The 25328-nt window shown below is 40.0% G+C and overlaps 2 protein-coding genes across 6 annotated transcripts; one reads left to right on the top strand and one right to left on the bottom strand.

Annotated features, from left to right (window-relative positions):
• Positions 1–14365: 14365 nt before the first annotated feature.
• Positions 14366–17873, top strand: LOC139422888 (uncharacterized). Its single transcript, XM_071174335.1, has 2 exons — positions 14366–14521; positions 15561–17873. The coding sequence occupies exons 1-2, from the start codon at positions 14392–14394 to the stop codon at positions 16382–16384; spliced, it is 954 nt and encodes a 317-aa protein (XP_071030436.1). The 5' UTR covers positions 14366–14391; the 3' UTR covers positions 16385–17873.
• On the bottom strand, positions 16946–20221 carry LOC139422889 (E3 ubiquitin-protein ligase RNF185-like). 5 transcript variants are annotated; one of them, XM_071174337.1, is made up of 7 exons: positions 20092–20221; positions 19035–19271; positions 18857–18875; positions 18603–18715; positions 18434–18485; positions 17886–18003; positions 16946–17763 (listed from the first exon to the last, which is right to left on the bottom strand). In XM_071174337.1, exons 2-7 carry the CDS (start codon positions 19199–19201, stop codon positions 17666–17668), a joined length of 567 nt encoding a protein of 188 aa, XP_071030438.1. In that variant the 5' UTR covers positions 19202–19271; positions 20092–20221; the 3' UTR covers positions 16946–17665. The 5 variants fall into 5 exon arrangements, with proteins under 5 accessions (XP_071030438.1, XP_071030439.1, XP_071030437.1 ...); XM_071174338.1 differs by lacking the exon at positions 20092–20221 and adding an exon at positions 19576–20027; XM_071174336.1 differs by lacking the exon at positions 20092–20221 and having other exon boundaries at positions 19035–20027.
• Between the last annotated feature and the right edge of the window lie 5107 nt (positions 20222–25328).

Here is a 25328-nt window from a genome sequence, read left to right as displayed (position 1 = left end):
CTCTGGGCCCCGAAGGACGGGACGATGATCTATTCAGAAGAGCAGGATGAGGTGAGCTTGATAAAGACTCACCCCCCTCCTGTACAAGGGACTGAAGACAGCCTTTTAACAAAGTGACTTTTTAACATGGTTTTTCATGTCTTAAAAATGTTTTACCTTTGTTAGATCATTAGTACACATTTTAAATGGCTTTTACAGATTTGATGTTTTTACAAGGAAAGTACTTTTATCCATGGTTGTTTTCATTGGTTTTAACAACATGTACTTTTTAACAAATTTAAATGTAACTTTCAAATGCTGTGTTTTATGCTTTGTTGCCGTTTTTATGTGTATCAATGATGTAAAAAATGTATGAGCTGTTTTTAAAGGAAATGTATCAATAAAACTTTTCCAAAAGAAAAAGAAAAAAACTACTACAAGTTTGGAAAGGCTAGACTAACTACAAATCAAAACATTGTTAGCTGACATGACTAATTGAGTGACTGACATAACAAGAGAAAAAATGCTGATGCACAACCAAATTTCACAACCAAATTTGCTGGTGTATTCTACTCATCTTACTCTCAATAGTAATTTGAGACTCCGTCTGAGTAAAAATATATATACACTGCCGTTCAAAAGTTTGGGGTCACTTAGAAATGTCCTTGTTTATGAAACAAAAGCAAATTTCTTGTCCATTAAAATAACATAAAATTGATGTGTAAAACAGTGTAGACATTGTTAATGTTGTAAATGACTACTGTAGTTGGAAACGGCAGATTAAAAAAAAAAATGGAATATCTACATAGGTGTACAGAGGCCCATTATCAGAAACCATCACTCCTGTGTTCCAACGGTATGTTGTGTTAGCTAATCCAAGTTTTTCATTTTAAAAGTCGAATTGATCGTTATAAAACCCTTTTGCAATTATGTTAGCACAGCTGAAAACTGTGCTAACTAAAGAAGCAATACAACTGGCCTTCTTTAGACTAGTTGAGTATCTGTAGCATTAGCATTTGCGGGTTCGATTACAGGCTCAAAATGGCCAGAAACAAAGAACTTTCTTCTGAAACTCGTCAGTCTATTCTTGTTCTGAGAAATGAAGGCTTTTCCATGTGAGAAATTGCCAAGAAACTGAAGATCTCGTACAACGCTGTGTACAACTCCCTTCACAAAACAGCACAAACTGCCTCTAACCAGAATAGAAAGAGGAAAACTGAGCAAGAGGAGAAATACATTAGAGTGTCCTCAACTGCCAGCTTAATTAAATACATGAATACATTAAATACGCAAAACACCAGTCTCAACGTCAACAGTGAAGAGGCGACTCCGAAATGCTTGCCTTTGTTGTTAACTGACCTGAAATTTTTGTCTAAAATGACATACCCAAATCTAACTGCCGTTGTAAGTAACAGAAATAGCTCAGGACCTGAAGCAAGGAAATGCATATTCTTGATACCATTTGAAAGGAAACACTTTGAAGTTTGTGGAAATGTGAAATTAATATAGGAGAATAACACATTAGATCTGGTAAAAGATAATACAATGAAAAAAAAACATGTTTTGTTTGTTCCATCATCTATGAAATGCAAGAGATAGGCCATAATCTGATTTAGGACTCTAGGCACAATTTAGATTTTGTCCACTAGATGGGAACAGTGTACGTGCAAAGTTTTAGACTGATCCAATGAACCATTGTATTTCTGTTCAAAATGTTGTATCAAGTCTGCCTAAATGTGCCTGATTGGTCAATATATACATTTTCAAGTTTTTGCTACTCTCCTCAAACAATAGCATGGTATGTTTTCACTGTAATAGCTACTGTAAATTGGACAGTGTAGTTAGATTAACAAGAATTTATGCTTTCTGCCCATATAAGATATGTCGATGTCCTGGGAAATGTTCTTGTTACTTACAACGTCATGCTAATCACATTAGCGCACGTTAGCTCAGCCGTCCCTAGGGTGGAACACCGATCCTGTAGATCCTTAATTAAATAAAGGTTAAATAAAAAATAAATGATATAAATAAAAATGGTTGAATCCTGCAAAGAAACCACTACTAAAGGACACCAATAATAAGAAGAGACTTGGACCAAGAAACACGAGCATTGGTCTGATGAGTCCAAATTTGAGATTTTCTGTTCCAACCTCCGTTTCTTTGTGAGAAGCATAGTAGGTGAACGAATAATCGGTTTCCACCGTGAAGCATGGTGGAGGAGGTGTGATGGTGCGGGGGTGCTTTGCTGGTGACACTGTCTGCGATTTATTTAGAATTAAAGGCACACTTTAACCAGAATGGCTACCACAGCATTCTGCAGCGATAATCCATCCCGTCTGGATTGCGCTTAGTGGAACTATAATTTGTTTTTCAACAGGACAATGACCCCAAAACACAGCTCCAGGCTGTGTAAGGGTTATTTGACCAAGGAGACTGATGGAGTGCTGCATCAGATGACATGGCCTCCACAATCACCTGACCTCAACCCAACTGAGATGGTTTGGGATGAGTTGGACCGCAGAGTGAAAGAAAAGCACCCAACAAGTGCTCAGCATACAGTGCCTTGCGAAAGTATTCGGCCCCCTTGAACTTTGCGACCTTTTGCCACATTTCAGGCTTCAAACATAAAGATATAAAACTGTATTTTTTTGTGAAGAATCAACAACAAGTGGGACACAATCATGAAGTGGAACGACATTTATTGGATATTTCAAACTTTTTTAACAAATCAAAAACTGAAAAATTGTGCGTGCAAAATTATTCAGCCCCTTTACTTTCAGTGCAGCAAACTCGCTCCAGAAGTTCAGAAAGGATCTCTGAATGATCCAATGTTGACCTAAACGACTAATGATGATAAATACAATCCACCTGTGTGTAATCAAGTCTCCGTATAAATGCACCTGCACTGTGATAGTCTCAGAGGTCCGTTAAAAGCACAGAGAGCATCATGAAGAACAAGGAACACACCAGGCAGGTCCGAGATACTGTTGTGAAGAAGTTTAAAGCCGGATTTGGATACAAAAAGATTTCCCAAGCTTTAAACATCCCAAAGAGCACTGTGCAAACGATAATATTGAAATGGAAGGAGTATCAGACCACTGCAAATCTACCAAGACCTGGCCGTCCCTCTAAACTTTCAGCTCATACAAGGAGAAGACTGATCAGAGATGCAGCCAAGAGGCCCATGATCACTCTGGATGAACTGCAGAGATCTACAGCTGAGGTGGGAGACTCTGTCCATAGGACAACAATCAGTCGTATATTGCACAAATCTGGCCTTTATGGAAGAGTGGCAAGAAGAAAGCCATTTCTTAAAGATATCCATAAAAAGTGTTGTTTAAAGTTTGCCACAAGCCACCTGGGAGACACACCAAACATGTGGAAGAAGGTGCTCTGGTCAGATGAAACCAAAATTGAACTTTTTGGCAACAATGCAAAACGTTATGTTTGGCGTAAAAGCAACCCAGCTGAACACACCATCTCCACTGTCAAACATGGTGGTGGCAGCATCATGGTTTGGGCCTGCTTTTCTTCAGCAGGGACAGGGAAGATGGTTAAAATTGATGGGAAGATGGATGGAGCCAAATACAGGACCATTCTGGAAGAAAACCTGATGGAGTCTGCAAAAGACCTGAGACTGGGACGGAGATTGTCTTCCAACAAGACAATGATCCAAAACATAAAGCAAAATCTACAATGGAATGGTTCAAAAATAAACATATCCAGGTGTTAGAATGGCCAAGTCAAAGTCCAGACCTGAATCCAATCGAGAATCTGTGGAAAGAACTGAAAACTGCTGTTCACAAATGCTCTCCATCCAACCTCACTGAGCTCGAGCTGTTTTGCAAGGAGGAATTGGAAAAAATGTCAGTCTCTCGATGTGCAAAACTGATAGAGACATACCCCAAGCGACTTACAGCTGTAATCGCAGCAAAAGGTGGCGCTACAAAGTATTAACTTAAGGGGGCTGAATAATTTTGCACGCCCAATTTTTCAGTTTTTGATTTGTTAAAAAAGTTTGAAATATCCAATAAATGTCGTTCCACTTCATGATTGTGTCCCACTTGTTGTTGATTCTTCACAAAAAAATACAGTTTTATATCTTTATGTTTGAAGCCTGAAATGTGGCAAAAGGTCGCAAAGTTCAAGGGGGCCGAATACTTTCGCAAGGCACTGTATGTGGGATGTCCTTCAAGACCGTTGAAAAAGCATTCCTCATGAAGCTAGTTGAGAGAATGCCAAGAGTGTGCAAAGCTGTCATAAAGGCAAATGGTAGCTACATTTAAGAATATAAAATATAATTTGATTTGTTTAACACTTTTTTGGTTACTACATGATTCTATATTTGTTATTTCATAGTTTTAATGTCTTCACTATTATTCTACAATGTAGAAAATAGTACAAATAAAGACAAATCCTTGAATGAGTAGGTGAGTCCAAACATTTGACTGCTACTGTGTGTATATATACAAATATACAGTGTATTTGATACACTGCCGATTTTGCATGTTTTCCTACTCACAAAGCATGTAGAGGTCTGTCTATTTTTATCATAGGTACACTTCAACTGTGAGAGACGGAATCTAAAACAAAAATTCAGAAAATCACATTGTATGATTTTTAAGTAATTAATTTGCATTTTATTGCATGACATAAGTATTTGATACATCAGAAAAGCACAACTTAATATTTGGTACAGAAACCTTTGTTTGCAATTACAGAGATCATACGTTTCCTGTAGTTCTTGAGCAGGTTTGCACACACTTGATCAGGGATTTTGGCCCACTCCTCCATACAGACCTTCTCCAGAACCTTCAGGTTTCGGGGCTGTCGCTGGGCAATACAGACTTTCTATTGGGTTCAGGTCTGGAGACTGGCTAGGCCACTCCAGGATCTTGAGATGCTTCTTATGGAGCCACTCCTCAGTTGCCCTGGCTGTGTGTTTTGGGTCATTGTCATGCTGGAAGACTCAGCCACGACCCATCTTCAATGCTCTTACTGAGGGAAGGAGGTTGTTGGCCAAGATCTCACGATACATGGCCCCATCCATCCTCCCCTTAATACGGTGCAGTCGTCCTGTCCCCTTTGCAGGAAAGCATCCCCAAATAATTATGTTTCCACCTCCATGCTTCACGGTTGGGATGGTGTCCTTGGGGTTGTACTCATCCTTCTTCTTCCTCCAAACACGGCGAGTGGAGTTTAGACCAAAAAGCTCTATTTTTGTCTCATCAGACCACATGACCTTCTCCCATTCCTCCTCTGGATCATCCAGATGGTCATTGGCAAACTTCAGACGGGCCTGGACATGCGCTGGCTTGAGCAGGGGGACCTTGCGTGCGCTGCAGGATTTTAATCCATGACGGCGTAGTGTGTTACTAATGGTTTTCTTTGAGACTGTGGTCCCAGCTCTCTTCAGGTCATTGACCAGGTCCTGCCGTGTAGTTCTGGGCTGATCCCTCACCTTCCTCATGATCAATGATGCCCCACGAGGTGAGATCTTGCATGGAGCCCCAAACCGAGGTTGATTGACCGTCATCTTGAACTTCTTCCATTTTCTAATAATTGCGCCAACAGTTGTTGCCTTCTCACCAAGCTGCTTTTCTATTGTCCTGTAGCCCATCCCAGCCTTGTGCAGGTCTACAATTGTATCCCTGATGTCCTTACACAGCTCTCTGGTCTTGGCCATTGTGGAGAGGTTGGAGTCTGTTTGATTGAGTGTGTGGACAGGTGCAGTTAATACAGGTGGAGAACAGGAGGGATTCTTAAAGAAAAACTAACAGGTCTGTGAGAGCCAGAATTCTTACTGGTTCGTAGGTGATCAAATACTTATGTCATGCAATAAAATGCAAATTATTTACTTAAAAATCATACAATGTGATTTTCTGGATTTTTGTTTTAGATTCCGTCTTTCACGGTTGAAGTGTAGCTATGATAAAAATTACAGACCTCTACATGCTTTGTAAGTAGGAAAACCTGCAAAATCGGCAGCGTGTCAAATACTTGTTCTCCCCACTGTGTATCTTCGGAAAGTATTCAGATCCCTTGATTTTCTTCCACATTTTGTTACGTTACAGCCTTATTCTAAAATTGACGTTTTTAAATTAAAAAAACTCGAAATTGAGTTCAAATGCATCCTGTTTCCATTGATCATCCTTGAGATGTTTCTACAACTTGATCGGCGTCCACCTGTGGTGAAAGCAATTGATTAGACATGATTTGGAAAGGCACACACCTGTCTATAGAAGGTCCCACAGTTGACAATGCATGTCGGAGCAAAAACCAAGCCATGAAATCGAAGGAATTGTCCGTAGAGCTCTGAGACAGGATTGTGTCAAGGCACAGATCTGGGGAAGGTACCAAATAATTTCTGCAGCATTGACGTTCCCCAAGAACACAGTTGGCTCCACTCTTAAATGGAAAAAGTTTGGAACCACTAAGACTCTTCCTAGAGTTGGCCGCCCGGCCAAACAGAGCAATCGGGGGAGGTCAGGGAGGTGACCAAGAACCCGATGGTCACTCTGACAGAGCACCAAGATTCCTCTGTGGAGATGGGAGAACCTTCCAGAAGGACAACCATCTCTGCAGCACCCGACCTTTATGGTAGAGTGGCCAGACAGAAGCCAATCCTCAGTTAAAGGCACTTGACAGCCCGCTTGGAGTTTGCCAAAAGGCACCTAAAAAGGACTCTCAGACCATGAGAAACAAGATTCTCTGGTGTGATGAAACCAAGATCGAACTCTTCGGCCTGATTCCCAAGCATCATATTTGTATTTGTATTTATTATGGATCCCCATTAGCTGCTGCCAAGGCAGCAGCTACTCTTCCTCGGGTCCAGCAAAATTAAGGCAATTTATACCATTTTAAAAACATTACAATACATTCACAGATTTCACAACATACTGTGTGCCCTCAGGCCCCTACTCCACCACTACCACATATCTACAGTACTAAATCCATGTGTATGTATAGTGCGTATGTTATCGTGTGTGTGTGTATGCATGTGTCTGTGCAAATGTTTGTGTTGCTTCACAATCCCTGCTGTTCCATAAAGTGTTTTTTTAATCTGTTTTTTAAATCTAATTTTACTGCTTGCGTCAGTTACTTGATGTGGAATAGAGTTCCATGTTGTCATGGCTCTATTTAATACTCTTCGCCTTCCATAGACTTGGGGACTGTGAAGAGACCTCTTGTGGCATGGCTTGTGGGGTATGCACGGGTGTCCGAGCTATGTGCCAGTAGTTTAAACAGACAGCTAGGTGCATTCAACATGTCAATACCTCTCAGAAATAAAAGTAGAGATGAAGTCAATCTCTCCTCCACTTTCAGCCAGGAGGGACTGACCTGCATATTATTAATATTAGCTCTCTGTGTGCACCCAAGGGCCAGCCGTGCTGCCCTGTTCTGAGCCAATTGCAATTTTCCTAAGTCCTTTTTTGTGGCACCTGACCACAAGACTGAACAGTAGTCAAGGTGCGACAAAACTAGGGCCTGTAGGACCTGCCTTGTTGATAATGTTGTTAAGAAGGCAGAGCATCACTTTATTATTGACAGACTTCTCCCCATCTAAGCTACTACTGCATCAATATGTTTTGACCATGACAGTTTACAATCTAGGGTTACTCCAAGCAGTTTAGTAATCTCAATTTGCTCAATTTCCACATGATTGATTACACGATTTAGTTGAGGTTTAGGGTTTAGTGAGTGGTTTGTTCCAAATACAGTGCTTTTGCTTTTAGAAATATTTAGGGATAAGTTATTCCTTGCCACCCACTCTGAAACTAACTGCAGCTCTTTGTTGAGTGTTGCAGTCATTTCAGTTGCTGTTGTAGCTGACGTGTATAGTGTTGAGTCATCCGCATACATAGACACTCTGGCTTTACTCAAAGTCAGTGGCATGTCGTTTGTAAAAATGGGAAAAAGCAAGGGGCCTAAACAGCTACCCTGGGGAATTCCTGATTCTAACTGGATTATATTTGAGAGGCTTCCATTAAAGAACACCCTCTGTTTCTGTTAGACAAGTAACTCTTTATCCATATAATAGCAGGGGGTGTAAAGCCATAACATATATGTTTTTTCAGCTGCAGACTATGATCAATAATGTCAAAAGCTGCACTGAAATCTAACAAGACAGCCCCCAATAATTTTATAATCAATTTCTCTCAGCCAATCATCAGTCATTTGTGTAAGTGCTGTGCTTGTTGAGTGTCCTTCCCTATAAGCATGCTGAAATTCTGTTGTCAATTTTTTTTACTGTGAAATAGCATTACCTGGTCAAACATAATTTTTTATTAAGGGTTGATAACAGGCTGAATGGGGCTTTACTATTCTTGGGTAGCGGAATTACTTTAGCTTCCCTCCAGGCCTGAGGGCACACGCTCTCTAATGGGCTTAAATTGAAGATGTGGCAAATAGGAGTGGCAATATCATCGGCTATTATCCTCAGTAATTTTCCATCCAGATTGTCAGACCCCGGTGGCTTGTCATTGTTGATAGACAACAATCATTTTTTCACCTCTTCCACACCGACTTTACGGAATTCAAAATTACAATTCTTGTCTTTCATAATTTGCTCCGATATACTTGGATGTGTAGTGTCAGCGTTTGTTGCTGGCATGTACTCCCTAAGTTTGGTTATCTTGCCAATGAAAAAGTAATTAAAGTAGTTTGCAATATTAGTGGGCTTTGTGATGAATGGGCCATCTGATTCAATGAATGAAGGAGCCGAGTTGGCTTTTTTTCCCAAAAAATTTATTTTAAGGTGCCCCAAAGCTTTTTACTGTCATTCTTTATATAATTTATCTTTGTTTCATAGTGTAGTTTATTTTTCTTTAGTCACATGATTTCTTAATTTCCAGTATGTTTGCCAATCAATTGGGCTGCCAGACTTAATTGCCATACCTTTTGCCTCATCCCTCTCAACCATGCAATTTTTCAATTCCTCATCAATCCAAAGGGATTTAACAGTTTTACATTCATTTTCTTAATGGGTGCGTGCTTATTGGTACCTGGAATAAATAGTTTAATAAATGCATCAAGTGCAGCATCTAGAGGAAACCAGGCACCACTCATCACCTGGCCAATGTCATCCCTACGGTGAAGAATGATGGTGGCAGCATCATGCTGTGGGGATGTTTTTCAGCGGCAGGGACTGGGAGACTAGTCAGGATCAAGGGAAAGATGAACAGAGCAAAGTACAGAGAGATCCTTAATGAAAACCTGCTCCAAAGCGCTCAGGACCTCAGACTGGGGCGAAGGTTCACCTTCCAACAGGACAACGACCCTAAGCACACAGCCAAGACAATGCAGGAGAGGCTTTGGGACAGCTCTCTGAATGTCCTTGAGTGGCCCAGCCAGAGCCCGGACTCTAACCCGATTGAACATCTCTGGAGAGACCTGAAAATAGATGTGCAGCCACACTCCCCATCCAACCTGGCAGAGCTTGAGAGGATCTGCAGAGAAGAATGGGAGAAACTCCCCAAGTACAGGTGTGCCGAGCTTGTAGCGTCATACCCAAGAAGATTTGAGGCTGTAATCGCTGCCAAAGGTGCTTCAACAAAGTACTGAGTAAAGGGTCTGAATTCTTATGTAAATGTGATAGTGTATTTTTTATATATTTCTTTGTTGCAATAATGCCATGGTAATAATTTATTAAACATTATAAAGAATAGAAAGAGAAAATAGGGTGGCTATATGTGAGGCTACACGCTATATGCTGTAGACCTAAAAGGTGCCTTCAGTGAGAATTTGGGCTAAAACAATGGTATGTAGAACAATCTAGGCAATGCATGAACATGGCAAGGTTGAAAGAGAGACAAGGGGTCAGCAATTATATACCCAGGCCACCCAAAGATGACGTGAAGATCATTCTACAAATAACTGGCAGTAGCCTGGAGACCGGCCTGGAGTAGTTTTTCTTAGTACCAAATCATTATAGCAAGAGGACCTTGAAGACAGGATAACATACAGTAGATAGCAAAGGAGCTGTTTACCCGAGAAGTTGGAGAGTTTGCTAGAAATAAAATGAGCTCATGATAAAAAAAATGTCAAAAACACTTGTGAACATACAGCTCTATTTTATGTACCATAGATAGTTTATTAGTTCATTTCCCAGTGGAATTTCCAGCTTCACATACTGGAAAATGTCTGTCTGGAAGCATTTTAATATAATGATTGCTGCACCAGCAGGTGTCTCAAGATAAAAAATATAAAACCTTTTGACAATAAGTAATTTACATAATCAAAATTGAATAGCAATATAATTTATTCTGAATCCATTATGGTTGTGTTTATCGTCTGTCAGTTGAACACATTCAGATTTTAACTGTTTTGACCGGGTTTATTATTTATGGCTTTCAAGATACTTAAATGACTTAATTCTAATTTTGTAAACATACTGTAGGTGGGCATTAAATGTGATATGGATTATTACATTTATTTCAGTAAATGTAACACTGTTATCTTACATTTTCTCAATTGTATGCCGTAAGCTAATAACCGTCATGTCTGTTGTACAGTTCCCTCCGTAATTATTGGGACGGTGAAGCATTTTTTCTTATTTTGGCTCTAAATCAAACAAGGACTATGAGTTTAAAGTGCAGACTGTCAGCTTTAATTTGAGGGTATTTTCATCCATATTGGATGGACTGCTTAGAAAATACAACACTTTGTGTACATAGTCCCCCCATTTTAGGGTAGCAAATGTACTGGGACAAATTAACTTACAGTACCAGTCAAAAGTCAGGACACACCTATTTTTACTATTTTCTACATTGTAGAATAATAGTGAAGACATCAAAACTATGAAATAACACATACAGTTGAAGTCGGAAGTTTACATACACCTTAGCCAAATACATTTAAACTCAGTTTTTCACAATTCCTGACATTTAATCCTAGTAAAAATTCTGTCTTAGGTCAGTTGGATCACCACTTTATTTTAGAATGTGAAATGTCAGAATAATAGTAGCGAGAATAATTTATTTATTTTATCACATTCCCAGTGGGTCAGAAGCTTACATACACTCAATTAGTATTTGGTAGCATTGCCTTTAAATTGTTTAACTTGGGTCAAACGTTTCGGGTACACTTCCACAAGCTTCTCACAATAAGTTGGGTGAATTTTGGCCTATTCCTCGTGACAGAGCTGGTGTAACTGAGTCAGGTTTGTAGGCCTCCTTGCTCACACACGCTTTTTCAGTTCTGCCCACAAATTTTCTATAGGTACGAGGTCAGGTCTTTGTGATGGCCACTCCAATACCCTGACTTTGTTGTCCTTAAGCCATTTTGCCACAACTTTGGAAGTATGCTTGGGGTCATTGTACATTTCGAAGACCCATTTGCGACCAGTTAAAGCTTGATGTCTTGAGATGTTGCTTCAATATATCTACATCATTTTCCTCCTCATGACGCCATCTATTTTGTGAAGTGCACCAGTCCCTCTTGCAGTAAAGCACCCCCACAACATGATGCTGCCACCCCCGTGCTTAAAGGTTGGGATGGTGTTCTTCGGCTTGCAAGCCTCCCCCTTTTTCCTCCAAGCATAACGATGGTCATTATGGCCAAACAGTTCTATTTTTGCTTCATCAGACCAGAGGACACTTCTCCAAAAAGTACAATCTTAGTCTCCATGTGCAGTTGCAAACAGTAGTCTGGCTTTTTTATGGTGGTTTTGGAGCAGCGGCTTCTTCCTTGCTGAGTAGCCTTTCAGGTTATGTTGATATAGGACTTGTTTTACTGTGGATATAGATATTTTTGTACCTGTTTCCTCCAGCATCTTCACAAGGTCCTTTGCTGTTTTTCTGGGATTGATTTGCACTTTTCCACCAGCGTCTCCTTCCTGATATGACGGCTGTGTGGTCCCATGGTGTTTATACTTGCGTACTATTGTTTGAACAGATGAACGTGGTACCTTCAGGCATTTGGAAATTGCTCCCAAGGATGAACCAGACTTGTGGAGGTCTACAATTTTCTTTCTGAGGTCTTGGCTGATTTTTTTGGATATTCCCATGATGTCAAGCAAAGAGGCACTGCGTTTGAAGGTAGGACTTGAAATGCATCCACAGGTACACCTCCAATTGACTCAAATGATGTCAATTAGCCAAGAAGCTTCTAAAGCCATGACATCCTTTTCTGGAATTCCAAGCTGTTTAAAGGCACAGTCAACTTAGTGTATGTAAACTTCTGACCCATTTGAATTGTGATACAGTGAATTATAAGTGAAAAAATCTGTCTGTAAACAATTGTTGGAAAAATTACTTGTCATGCACAAAGTAGATGTCATAACTGACGTGCCAAAACTATAGTTTGTTAAGAAGAAATTTGTGGAGTGGTTGAAAAATGAGTTTCAATTACTCCAACCTAAGTGTATGTAAACTTCCGACTTCAACTGTATGGAATCATGTAGTAACCAAAAAAGTGTTAAAAAAATCAAAATATATTTTAGATTCTTCAAAGTAGTCCCCCTTTGCCTTGATGACAGCTTTGCACACTCTTGGCATTCTCTCAACTAGCTTCACCTGGAATGCTTTTCCAACCGCCTTGACGGAGTTCCCACATATCCTGAGCACTTGTTGGCTGCTTTTCCTTCACTCTGCGGTCCAACTCATCCCAAACCATCTCAGTTGGGTTGAGGTCAAAAATTGGGGAGGCCACGTCATCTGATGCAGCACTCAATTACTCTCCTTTGTCAAAATGCACAGAAATACACTTTCAACATCAAATATTAGAATAGATCATAGTCTTGGTAAGATATGTCTTAGTGATAAGGTCTTTCACCGTGATATGTAGTGTATGTGTATCTCAAAATTTCAGGTTCTCTTAGCAAACATCCTAATGGCAATCATCGTACTGCTGGGATCAGGCATAATAGCCGGTTACTTCTATAAGAGGTCAGCTGAAGGTGGGAAATTAATTCCTCAGACATTCAACATGCATAGCAATGAAGAGGAACAAGGAAGGAATCAGAGATACAAATCACTGCGACTCTGAGCAGGTATAGAGGCGGTCCCAGTGCACATTTTTATGCTATAAGATATCACTGCACGGTTCATGGAGATCTATATTTAGCCAGCCAATCTGATTGGCCGTTTGCATGTTTATGATCTTAGGTCATCAAAGTGTAGTAGTTCAGCCTTTTATAACAGGGGGCTACTCATTTCGTATACAAGGATTCAGTTGTTATCATTCAATTAGTTCAGAGAGGGATTGGCAGTGAACATCAGTTTGGAGCCAAATTAAGCAAATTGAGATGATCTATTCAACAATTATGTGAATGGATATTAAACAGCGGCCTGACTTGTGTCTTTATACCAAAGGACCAGAAGCTCAAGAGGCAGCAGGAACAAGAGGCAAGTGAGCGAAAGTTGCCTACCTCTCACTGGTTTCTCCAACCAGGCCTGTGAAATAATGGATGAGAATACGATGGCAGTCTGTGTCCAACAGACACCTGCTGAAGAGGAGGACAGGGTGCAGAAGGAAGGGGAGGGGGACATGGAGGGTGGTTGGGTGGTTGGGTGTGGACCCCCTAATGGATCAGGCTAGCAGGTACCCCAGAGGTGTGAGAGGAGCAGGACGAATAGATGTGTTGTGGAATGATGCCCTTTCTCTTTCCTTTTCAAATGCTGTTTTTGAACACAGCATGTAAAAACTAAAATGTGTGGAGGCTCAAATAATGGGAATGGTCCAGAAAAGGTCTCAGGACAGCAGCAGGCTGACTTAACACAATGAAGAGTTGTAGGAGCAATGGAAGATGTATCTACACAGAGTTTAATTATGGTTATTCAGTGGTATAGGCTGTATGTTGAATAAATGCTAGTAGTGGCCTACAGTATTAGGTAAATGGTTACTTTTTGTGCCTGTGATTTTGACAAAATTATACTTTCTTAATCAAACATCCCATCGCATTATATTTTATACAATTTTCCAGTATCTCCGCTAATGTCTGGGCTGATATGACAGTTGTCATGTCACACAATCAGATATTTAGAAAATTCAAATAACAGTACTACTTGAAATGAGACACAGCATTTTCAGATTTCTTCCATAGTTAGTTTGCACTTAATTTATAATCCACATTTATTTAGCTATAGCCTAATGTCTGGTATATATTATATTATGTAAATTTATGAGAGTTAGGTTGTCCCTGATGAGCACTCCTTCAAAACAGGTGTTCCAGAGATGGTTTATAAGGTTGCTATGTGCTTTGATTGGTTGTCCTCGGTCTAAAACTATTCAGAACACGGGATTGTACTGCCCTCTTGTGATATGACAGAATAAGTAGGACGGGCAGCGCACGGACACGCATGCGGTAGCGGATCGGCTCGCGATATTCTGTGCATACCGCTTTGACGTAACCACGCGGAAAGGCGGGGGACCGTCGCTTCCGCGCGCGACCGACCGCATTCTCAAGTCAAGATGGACGAAAAGTTGATATTGTCCGTTTTTAATTTTCCTGAGCTGTATAATACAACTTTGCCAGATTACCGCAATGGTGAGACAAGATCACTTGCTTGGCGGAGAATCAGCGCGTTGACAGCTCTTCCAGGTAAGCTATGGTGTTTCTACAAATCATCAAGTTGCGTTGATGCAAATGTTTGTGCTAATCTTAGCGAGCTAGCTAGTTTTAAGCAATCTGACTTGTTTGTCGAAATGGGGCAAGTTTAGAAATTATGGCGTTTGTTGTATTTTATACATTTTTATCACGTGAATAGCATCTGTATACGGTGAGTTTTAATGGCACATCGCCGCAAGAACCGCGTGAATCATATTTACGTCAATGGGGAGGCAGACGAATTCGTGAGCGCAGCGCAGACTGCAGACACCGCGGCACGAGGGGAAAAATGTTCCGTTCCCCACCCGCGCAATGAGCCACGAGTAGATTGGCATCGCATCTTCCACGCATTAATGAAATTAACTAACAAATGCCATCAAATGGAGAACACTGCACTTTTTTTTTTTTTTTCCGACCAACTCAATAGTAGAGCCTCACATTTACAGTTTATAAGTAGGAACCCGATTAGGTTCCATCTATGTGGGAGTTATTTATTACACGCTGGCCGGGGTTGGCCCGGACAATGGCCGGTCACATCATCGTGCGAAAGCGGGGTCGGCTTGGTCATGTTTTCAACAGGGTACATGGTCCAGAAACATATTTTCCATCAAATGTTTAATTCGTTTTCGTTGCTTAGGCAGATAAAGCGTTTTTATCCAAAGCAATAACTTTTGCACGGGAAAACACAATCCTACTATACTCACGTCCATTTTTTTTGCCGACTTTGCAGTCGGACAGAGCGAGGCACGTACCTCAAACCCGGGAGGCAGCCCTGACGCCCCGGTGAGATTAATCGAACCCCCTCATTGGGATGGAGAGATGTGTTCAATCACCTGAATGCTCCCGTTTTTTTTCTGACTCATTGGCCAAAAATACATTGTTAATCATACTAGCTACTTGTAAATATTTGTTTCCATCCATTTAGTCAAATATTCTCCATGTTTAGCTTGTTCAATATGAAATGCATCAAATTAAGTCTTGAGTATGATGAATCCATATTGCATAATTGATATCATTGATTTATCCATTTTAGCTGAAGAGTGCAAAAGGAAATGGAAGAATCTAAGAGACCGATACTTCAAGGAAGTACGACAGGAGAAAAGGAGTAAGGAGGAGACAGGGGAGCGCACCACCAGTCGATGGAAATACAGACAACTTCTGAACTTTCTTCAACCATTCATTAAACCTAGAAACGGCAATGCAGACCATGACAACCAGGAAAGCCCTGATACAATCAATAAAATCACACAGAGTGAGCTCAAACCTGTCAAAACACTCAACACAGCCCTGGTAAACAACATGAAAACCCCTACAACCCAGGTTGGGACCATGTCGCAGCTAGCCTTTGTGACCCAGCTGTCCCCAGCGCAACAAGGCACCCAGATGGCCCAGCTGGCTTTCCTGGCCAAGCTACCACCAGGTGCCCAAATATCCCCAGCGCCCCAGCCATCCTCAGCTCCCCAGCTATCAACATACACAACCAGGAAGAGGCCTCAGACACGACAAGAGTCCCCTGCTTCACCATGTTCCTCAAGCACTCCTGCCAAGCTCTCCACAAAGAACAGGAGGCTGCTGGCCAAAGAGAAAGATCACAGATCAGATTCCATGATCCCTAACCGACAGTGTGACGAGGATGAGATGTTTCTTCTCAGCTTCGTTCCTGCCTTGAAGAGGCTAGCTCCACAAAAAAGATGTGAGACCAAAATTAAGATCCAACAGATAATGTATGAGGCAGAGTTTAGTGTAGATCAGCCATTGACTGTCAAAGACCCACTGGTGACAGTGTCTAATGAACTGCCAGAGCCCGTGCCTCAAGAAGACCAAGGGCCAGATTCACAAGAAGAGCCAGAGACATAACTCATTCATTTTTGTAGGGTCTACAGGGGTTGTTCTCAGTGGAAGTTCTAATGTTTCTTTGGACCTAAAGTATTTTTTTGTAAAATATATTTCTCTCCTAAAACATGAAGAGCCAAGTTATTCATCTGTTTTTAGAATAATATTGAGAGATACTTTTATATTTTTCACAAGAGTTGATTAACAACCAAATCAATTATTTTAATAGATCTTAAAGCATTTTCTGTTATGAATGCAAGTTAACCCAATTGAAAATACAGTGGGCTGTTATGTTTCTTTGAATGGCATTAAATGGTTGCAGCCTGATTAGAGAAACATTGACTACCCATACGAAGGTGTTTGCTTCATATCCTACTGAGAGAACTTTAAACAAACAGTCTATTACAGACGCTTATGCTATTTTTAATAATCCATTTTTTATATTCAACTTTTTATTACAGTGAGAAAGTGGTGAAGTAAAAATCAATTAGTGAGGGAGCACATCAAATAACAGCTTCTGTTACTAATGACATTCATCTTGATAGTTGTCAGGTTGAAGAAATCAAAATCTTCTACACCTTTTGCACATCCCAAGTTCTTTATTATATAAGCATATGCATTAGAATTCTACATTTCCATTTGTACTAAATAAGTCTTACTAGTGGCAGACAATGACTATCCTTCAACCAAAAATAGCTCCTTTAAATTGTAAGCTTATTTTCTGAAACATGGTAGTTAAATGATAGTTGCCATAGGAGCTATTTTAACTGAGGACATACCAGTTAATATCATTCAATAACTTAAACCCATATCAATACTGCTCCTTTGGACTATTCCCTTGCTGACACCACACAATGTCCTGCATACTGGTAATGTTACTCAAAAGGCAATTGTGTCAACAATTTAAGTCTATCGCCAATTATGCATCTCTTCCCGAATTGATATTCAGTTCAGAAATAGGACATACTGCTCATCTACATCCATACAAACACAGAGGGTGATACCTTACATTTACTGATTTGCCATTTTTTCTTTTAAAATCTGGTTCTATATTGCCAGCCAAGGAAACTTTGTCTATTAAACACACCATTGATGGAAATGAAGAGGTAGGGCCATTTTAAGACTTCTGTAGGATTCATAGTACAGATGTAATCAAACAGTTTAATCTCAATTACTGAAAATAAACCAACGGCAAGTTCAGAGGACAATACTTAGAATGTGGAAAAGTACAAAATCAAACAAGTATCTGGAAACAGAGTATTAAGAACTGTCCAAATTGAGCCTTAGTCCTGGCCGCCCAGACATTTATGTGATTAGTAGCCAAAACACAATCACCAGAGCCACAATTAGAAAGAGTTGGGACAAGAACTGTTCATCCATGTGCTGGGGGGTCCCAGGGGCAGCTGTGTGGGGTAACCAGTGGAGAATGAATCAATGCTTTTCAAGGTAGAGGGGGCCATTCACAATACATTTTTGATGAAACATTGTTACAATACACAATGCTCAACCTACACAGCTAAAGTACCTGGATGTGGTCTTCCATCATTGATGTTAAAAGCTGTAGAGAAAATGCCAAATGGAAAAGCACCAATGCCGAAAGACATCTGGAATCCTCCGTCTCCAAAGCCGAATCCCTGAAATCCCTGTGATGGGAAGAGAACCTTACAATAACATTGCACCAACCCAGGGTTATAACATGACTATTCCATATGTACAAAAAAGTTGACTTTAACAGGTGTTTCGAGGGAGAGATGATGTGACGCAATCGCTAGTGCTATAAGTTTCGTCATTCTCAAGGGATCAAATAGAGCTCTTCAGGCAGCGCTTAATAGGTCCCAGTGAGAAAGTTAATTCTGCTAATGAATTCAGCTATGGGCGGGTTCACTACATCATCCCGTGTCATAGTTTCATCATGAATGGGTAGTGCAATACAGCAGCCAACATTGCAAACAAGTGATACACAGTAGAACTATCTGTATTGAGCTTTGCTAACATCCTTGCTAAATAATTGTGCACAGTCTGAAAAGTGAGAGTAATGGCTTGGTGATAGTGGTTGTATTACACAGTACTTACACGATTTTCTGGCTCTGGCCTCTGTCCTTGTGGTCGAGGAGGCGTTCGCTCCCTAACAATGAGAGACAAGTTGTTGACAACAGTAGTTTGGGATGTGGAATTCAGAGTAATAACTGAGGATTGTATGCAAACTGAGCTCCCTGCTTTCATGTTGAGTACATCAACCCACCGTGGGTCCTGCTGGCCTGTGCTTCCCCTGCCATATAGTGGGATGACTTTGTCTCGACTGATGCCTGCCTTGCACACTGGACACACTTGTCTGTTAGGTCTGGTCTCTAACCACTGCATAAACATGGGGGGGGGGGGGGGGGGTTAAGATTGCATGATATATTCAGAGTAGCAGTAAAACATCCATTGGTAAAGGGTCAGGTGGCAGCTGATGACAGTGGTTGTGTAAAATAAATGACGTATCAATTGACTTACCTGATGTAAACAGGGCCAACTAGGTGATACAAGAAATGTAAAGAATGGGAGAGAGAATATATATTAAATTACTATATTGAATTATGTGCACAATACCCTCTCCTGAGTACCAGATAAGGAAGAATGTCCCTCAATCAATCACAAATACAGAACAGTCTCACGACAAGAGGGTGTTTACCAAAAGAGATGCCCACACAGACTGATCACCGCATCCTTGGAGGTGTCCAGGCAGATGTTGCATTCGAAGGTGCTGTCCTGATTGCCACCCTCCCCAGCAGCAGTCGAGCTGCTGGGGTTCTCAGTGGCGGTCGAGACAGTGGCTGGTGGAGGGGCAGGACTAGCCATTGTTTCCGCAGATCAGGAGGTAAAGTGGGGTGATGTATCTAGCCGCCCCCTTGCTTGTAGATTAGTATGTCTAAATTAATCCAAACAGATGAGAATCGAGATATGCCAAAGTCAAACTTGCGTTATGATTTACACTAAATGTTGCTTAACAATGCTCCAGTGGCGTTAGAAAAGTTACCACATTAACTAACGTAGCAGCTAGATCCAGTATGCTAACGTTGCGCGTTTCTAGAATAAATGTTGCTACTAGTTTAGCGAGCTATCGGCGTAACATCAAATCACATAATTGACTACCTCCTTGCGTTTTTCAAACAAATCTTCGGTGTCGTGGGTACAGATATCTAGATAGAAAGCCAACTATTCGTTCAAGTTACCAAGTTAAATTCAAGTTTCAGCTGATATCATCACTATAGTTAGCATCTAGAAGTTGTTTGGTGATTACTTGTGTATCTGCTGCTACGCCGATTGGTTACCAATGGCCGTGTTCGAGGCTCAAAACCGTAATGTATCATGGGTAAATTGTGTCTGACTGATTTACAAATAATATTAATTTCCTACATTGTAGTTTATTTCCCACCTCAATTGGAATGTGGCAAAAGCGATTACATGATAGGATACATATGATTAAAGATGACCAATTCAGAAATCGCTCCGGCATTTTCTAGTTGCTAAAATTCGAATAGTTCGTCTAATTTCAGTTTATGTGACAAAACAAGCAAGTATAGTGTAGAGAATACTTGTACCATCTAAACCGCTGTGAATGATCTTTTCCATAACCCCAAATATTATATTTTCAACTGTTTGAAGCTGGTGAACAAAACGTAAAAACGGGAAACACAGATCTATCATTCAGACTTGCTTTCAATGAGAATGACAGATTTATAACTCACATTTCCATGTGAATTTAGTCAGATCCCCAAAAAGATACATAAAGCAGGTAGTTCAATGGTGAATCTCGTCCTAAACTGTGCTTTTGGCCGTTAACAAGGCGACCCAAAAACACCAAAGGTGGCTGTGTTCAAGAGCATCAAAATAACTGCAGGGAGGCTGCCAACGGACTAATCTACAAACCACCTTGCATCATAAGTAAAGACTAATTATCATTGGTAGATCAGTCAGTCACATTTTACCCATGATACATTGCAGTTTTGATCCTCTCGAACAACCGAGGTATAATAAGAACTGGAGACTGCATCCAAGATGTTTTGGGGGAGTTTTTTTTATTTTTTTATTTTTATGCATTACACAAACATTGTACAAAACAATGTACAGATATCACACATAACAAAAACAATACAAATAATAAATAAATCCAGAGAGACACAAAAAAAGTATATTATGCTATAGATAAGTTACATTTTGACATACTGTTGACACTTCTTTAATACTTTGGTCATTATATATTTTGTTGTGTTATATAACATTTGAAATAAATTAGGAAATGTTTTAAAATATCACATTTGGTAATGCTCATAGGTTTATTTTATTTGTTTTATTTCACCTTTATTTAACCAGGTAGGCTAGTTGAGAACAAGTTCTCATTTGCAACTGTGACCTGGCCAAAATAAAGCAAAGCAGTTCGACACATACAACAACACAGAGTTACACATGGAATAAACAAACATACAATTAATAATACAGTAGAAAAATCTATATACAGCATGTATAAATGAGGTAGTATAAGAGACTTAAGGCAATAAATAGGCCATGGTGGCAAAGTAATTACAATACAGCAATTAAACACTGAAATGGTAGATGTGCAGAAGATGAATGTGCAAGTAGAGATACTGGGGTGCAAAGGAGCAAGATAAATAAATAAATACAGTATGGGGATGAGGTAGATTGGATGGGCTATTTACAGATGGGCTATGTACAGGTGCAGTGATCTGTGTGCTGCTCCGACAGCTGGTGCTTAAAGCTAGTGAGGGAGGTAAGAGTCTCCAGCTTCAGAGATTTTTGCAGTTCGTTCCAGTCATTGGCAGCAGAGAACTGGAAGGAGAGGCGGCCAAAGGAAGAATTGGCTTTGGGGGTGACCAGTGAGATATACCTGCTGGAGCGCGTGCTACGGGTGGGTGCTGCTATGGTGATCAGTGAGCTGAGATAAGGCGGGGCTTTACCTAGCAGAGACTTGTAGATGACTTGGAGCCAGTGGGTTTGGCGACGAGTATGAAGCGAGTTTACTGATCTTATCACTAATATTATTTTCATATTCATCCAAAATATTTCACTATGCAAACATTCACAAAATAAATGCTATATAGTCTAATTTTCCAATTCACAAAAGCCACATTCCTCTTCAACATTAATTCAATATTTTGAAATAAGACTATTACAAGGAAAACATCTGTGAAGGGTCTTGTAAGAGACGTCTCTTACTTTATCAGTTATCAAATATTTATGTGGATTAGTCCACTCACATTGCCATTTCACATCAAGATTCCCATTGAAAAATAGCAGCAGTGGTAAGCTTCCTGTTAATAATTTCTCAGACTAAATTGTTGTTAAATTTCTGATGTAATGTCTTGATGCATTTCTACACTATCACTGTAATTTAGTGCATGTAATGAAACGCTTGATCGACCCTTCAGTAAAGTAAGGATTCTATTGGGATTAGCTTTCATTAAAACGTCATATTCCTTACACAACATAACAAAGTAATATTTGGCTAATAATTAATTGTAAGTATAAGGACTACCCTTATAATTTATAAGTTGAGTAACCACGAATATGTTATTGGCAAACCAATTATGGATAAATATGGTTTTATTTCTATATGGTTTTATTTATTTTTCATTTCTATCTAATATCACTGTTTTTCCAAATAAAACATTTGTGTGGAGAGAAGTTGTGCTTGTATAACAAGGACCAGCACATTAGATCTTGTTTATGAAATGTTGCAAATTTTACAGGAAGTTTACGCACAGCATAAGGGCATTGAAGTAAAAAATTAAGCCACCCAATTTTCCGGAGAAAAAAAAGTGGTATTATATTCCAAAACTGTAAGGTTTTTTGAGATACCTCTAAATACAATTCACTTTTGCAGTCGGTTAAACAGTCTAAAATCTAAAACATTAAGACCACCATCACAAATCTTGTTGGTAATATCCTACCTGATCTTGTGTTTCTTCTTTTTCCAAATGAAATTGAATAATAATTTGTGGAGAGTGGTACATGTAGACTGTGAATCTCTAAAGATGTAAAAAGATAAGATTCTCGAGATAAACCCTTTGCCTTTGACAGACTCTATCATGAAGAGATAAATCTCTTGCCAACCATAAATAACATTTATTTTTTATAAATTCAATTAAGGGATTTACATAAATGTATTTCATTTCATTAGTATTTTGGGTCATTTTGACACCTTAGTAGGTTACAACATCTTTGACAGAAATCTCACATATTCTAGGACTCACTGCATCTTTAAGTGCAAAAATGTACATTTTGCAATATTCAATACCAAACCTGACACTTCAGAGAAAAGCTCTACTGTTGTAGGGCTACTGGAACCTGATTTTAATTTATAAAAAAAAACAGGGTTGTATTGTCAGCTAACTGGGAAATCTTCACCTCATTATCACACACAATAATTCCTTCAAAATGACATTTGGTGACCATTGAATAAATCATTTGTGATACTAATAGGAATAAAAATGGTGATGCTGGACAGCACAGACAAATCCCTTAAGGAATATCAAATCTAGGTGAGGATCCACAGGAAAGTTTAACATAACTTTTACCACCATTATAAAGAGTTTTAATTGTGTTGATAAAAAAGACCACATTTTAAATAGTGCAATGCATCAAAAATAAACTCATGACTAACAGTATCAAATGCTTTTTTGAAATCCCAAAATAGAATAACAGGATTGTCATCTAATACAGTGCATTCAGGAAGTGTTCAGACGCCTTCCCTTTTTCCACATGTTGTTATGTTACAGCCTTATTCTAAAATTGATTAAATAAAACAATTTCCTCATCAATCGACACACAATACCCCATCATGACATTTTTGCAAATATATATTTAAAATATAAAACAGAAATAACTTATTTACATAAGTATTCAGACCTTTTGCTATGAGACTCGAAATTGAGCATAGGTGCATCCTGTTTCCATTGATCATCCTTGAGATGTTTCTACAACTTGATTGGAGTCCACCTTTGGTAAACGCAATTGATTGGACATGATTTGGAAAGGCACACACCGGTCTATATAAGGTCTCACAGTTGACAGTGCATCTCAGAGCAAAAACCAAGCCATGAGGTCAAAATAATTGTCCATAGAGCTCCGAGACAGGATTGTGTAGAGGCAGAGATCTGGGGAAGGGTAACGAAAACATTTCTGCAGCATTGAAGGTCCCAAAGAACACGGTGCCCTCCACTCTTAAATGGAAGAAGTTTGGAACCACCAAGACTCTTCCTAGAGCTGGCCGCCCGGTCAAACTGAGCAATCAGAGAAGAAGGGCCTTGGTCAGGGAGGTGGTCACTCTGATGGTCACTCTGACAAAGCTCCAGAGTTCCTCCCATCTCCTCTGTGGAGATGGGAGAACCTTCTAGAAGGACCAATCAGGCCTTTATGGTATTGTGGCCAGACGGAAGCCACTCCTCAGTAAAAGGCACCTAAAGGACTCTCATACCATGAGAAATAAGATTCTCTGGTCTGATGAAACCAAGATTGAACTCTCTGGCCTGAATGCCAAGCGTCATGTCTGGAAGAAACATGGCACCATCCCTACAGTGAAACATGGTGGTGGCAGCATCATGCTGTGGGGATGTTTTTTAGCGGAAATGATTGGGAGACTATTCAGGATCGAGGGAAAGATGAACAGAGCAAAGTACAGAAAGATCATTGATGAAAACCTGCTCCAGAGCGCTCAGGACCTCAGACAGAGGCAAAGGTTGACCTTCAAACAGAAAAATGACCCTAAGCACACAGCCAAGACAACGCAGGAGTGACTTCGGGACAAGTCTCTGAATGTCCTTGAGTGGCCCAGCCAGAGCCCGGACTTGAACTCAATCAAACATCTCTTGAGAGACCTGAAAATAGATGTGCAGCAATGCTCCCCATCCAACCTGACAGAGTTTGAGAGGATCGGCAGAGAAGAATGGGAGAAACCCCCCAAATGGGGTATAGTGTGTAGATTGATGACAGAAAAAAACACAATTTAATACCTTTTAGATTAAGGCTGTAACGTTACAAAATGTGGAAAAAGTCAAGGGGTCTGAATACTTTCCGAATGCACTGTACATACAAATGCTCAGACCACACATTGAAAACATAACATTACAGCAAGACCTGTGCTCAAATAGCCTCTCAATATTTGTCTTTGTCAAACGTGAGAGTTTACCTTAAGCACTTTTACATAAAAACATGAAAAATAAAAGACTCACCTTCTGTGTTAGTGTGAAGTGACAGCATCTATAACAGCCTACTGAGAGTGTTCCCTCAGTTTACACCCTTGCCTTTTGACCAATGGCTCACTTTTTCTTTCTTTCTTTCTTTCTTTATTTGTCACAACTGCATCACGGAATGGGGAAGGGGATCCTAGATGTGGGCTTCCACATCACACGCTTTGAATGTTCAGCACCATGGAGAGCACTACTAATATTATTTCGCATTATTTTCAGACAGCTGGGGAGCTATAATTAAAACGTGACCAATATCACTCTCCTGTGTTAACCTCAGGAGATGAAATACACCTACAAGGTTAGTTTGTTTTGTGTGTATCTTTAGATTTTCTGACATGAAAGGTAACGGTCTCCTACCTCGAAAATGTACTCTCCACTGTCACATAACTCATATATACATAACACATACAACGTTCTTTTGTTTTTCTAACACAATATCATTCCTTATGGTTAATTAGCTACTACCCTGTGTTTGCCTTTAGGGCTCATGCCTAACCTTTAGATATATTTGCTGAATATTTCTACACTAAAAATGTGATATATTTGAATATTATATAAAACTCCATGCACTTTTCTGTCATTCACTGGGATCAGTCCAAAAGCTCCTCCTCCCACACTGTCATGCGCATGATAAGGGTATTCGCTCGCACTCTTCCAGACTGCGTCATTTCAGACAAACAGCGAACATGGCGGTTCTAGTTGCAAAGAAGTGTATCACC

This window comes from Oncorhynchus clarkii, chromosome 12, assembly GCF_045791955.1.
Source record: "Oncorhynchus clarkii lewisi isolate Uvic-CL-2024 chromosome 12, UVic_Ocla_1.0, whole genome shotgun sequence".
Classification (NCBI taxonomy): Eukaryota; Metazoa; Chordata; class Actinopteri; order Salmoniformes; family Salmonidae; genus Oncorhynchus; species Oncorhynchus clarkii.
This window is presented reverse-complemented; position numbering and strand designations above follow the sequence as displayed.

Bases quoted from the DNA above. Each gene is read 5' to 3' on its own strand.
- LOC139422888 (XM_071174335.1), top strand. From the start codon at position 14,392: ATGGACGAAAAGTTGATATTGTCCGTTTTTAATTTTCCTGAGCTGTAT. The intron at 14,522-15,560 runs GTAAGCTATGGT...TATCCATTTTAG, and splicing joins CGCGTTGACAGCTCTTCCAG to CTGAAGAGTGCAAAAGGAAA.
- LOC139422889 (XM_071174337.1), bottom strand. From the start codon at position 19,201: ATGGCTAGTCCTGCCCCTCCACCAGCCACTGTCTCGACCGCCACTGAG. The intron at 18,004-18,433 runs GTAAGTACTGTG...TTCCCATCACAG, and splicing joins GGCCAGAGCCAGAAAATCGT to GGATTTCAGGGATTCGGCTT. The intron at 17,764-17,885 runs GTACTTTAGCTG...TACCCCACACAG, and splicing joins TGATGGAAGACCACATCCAG to CTGCCCCTGGGACCCCCCAG.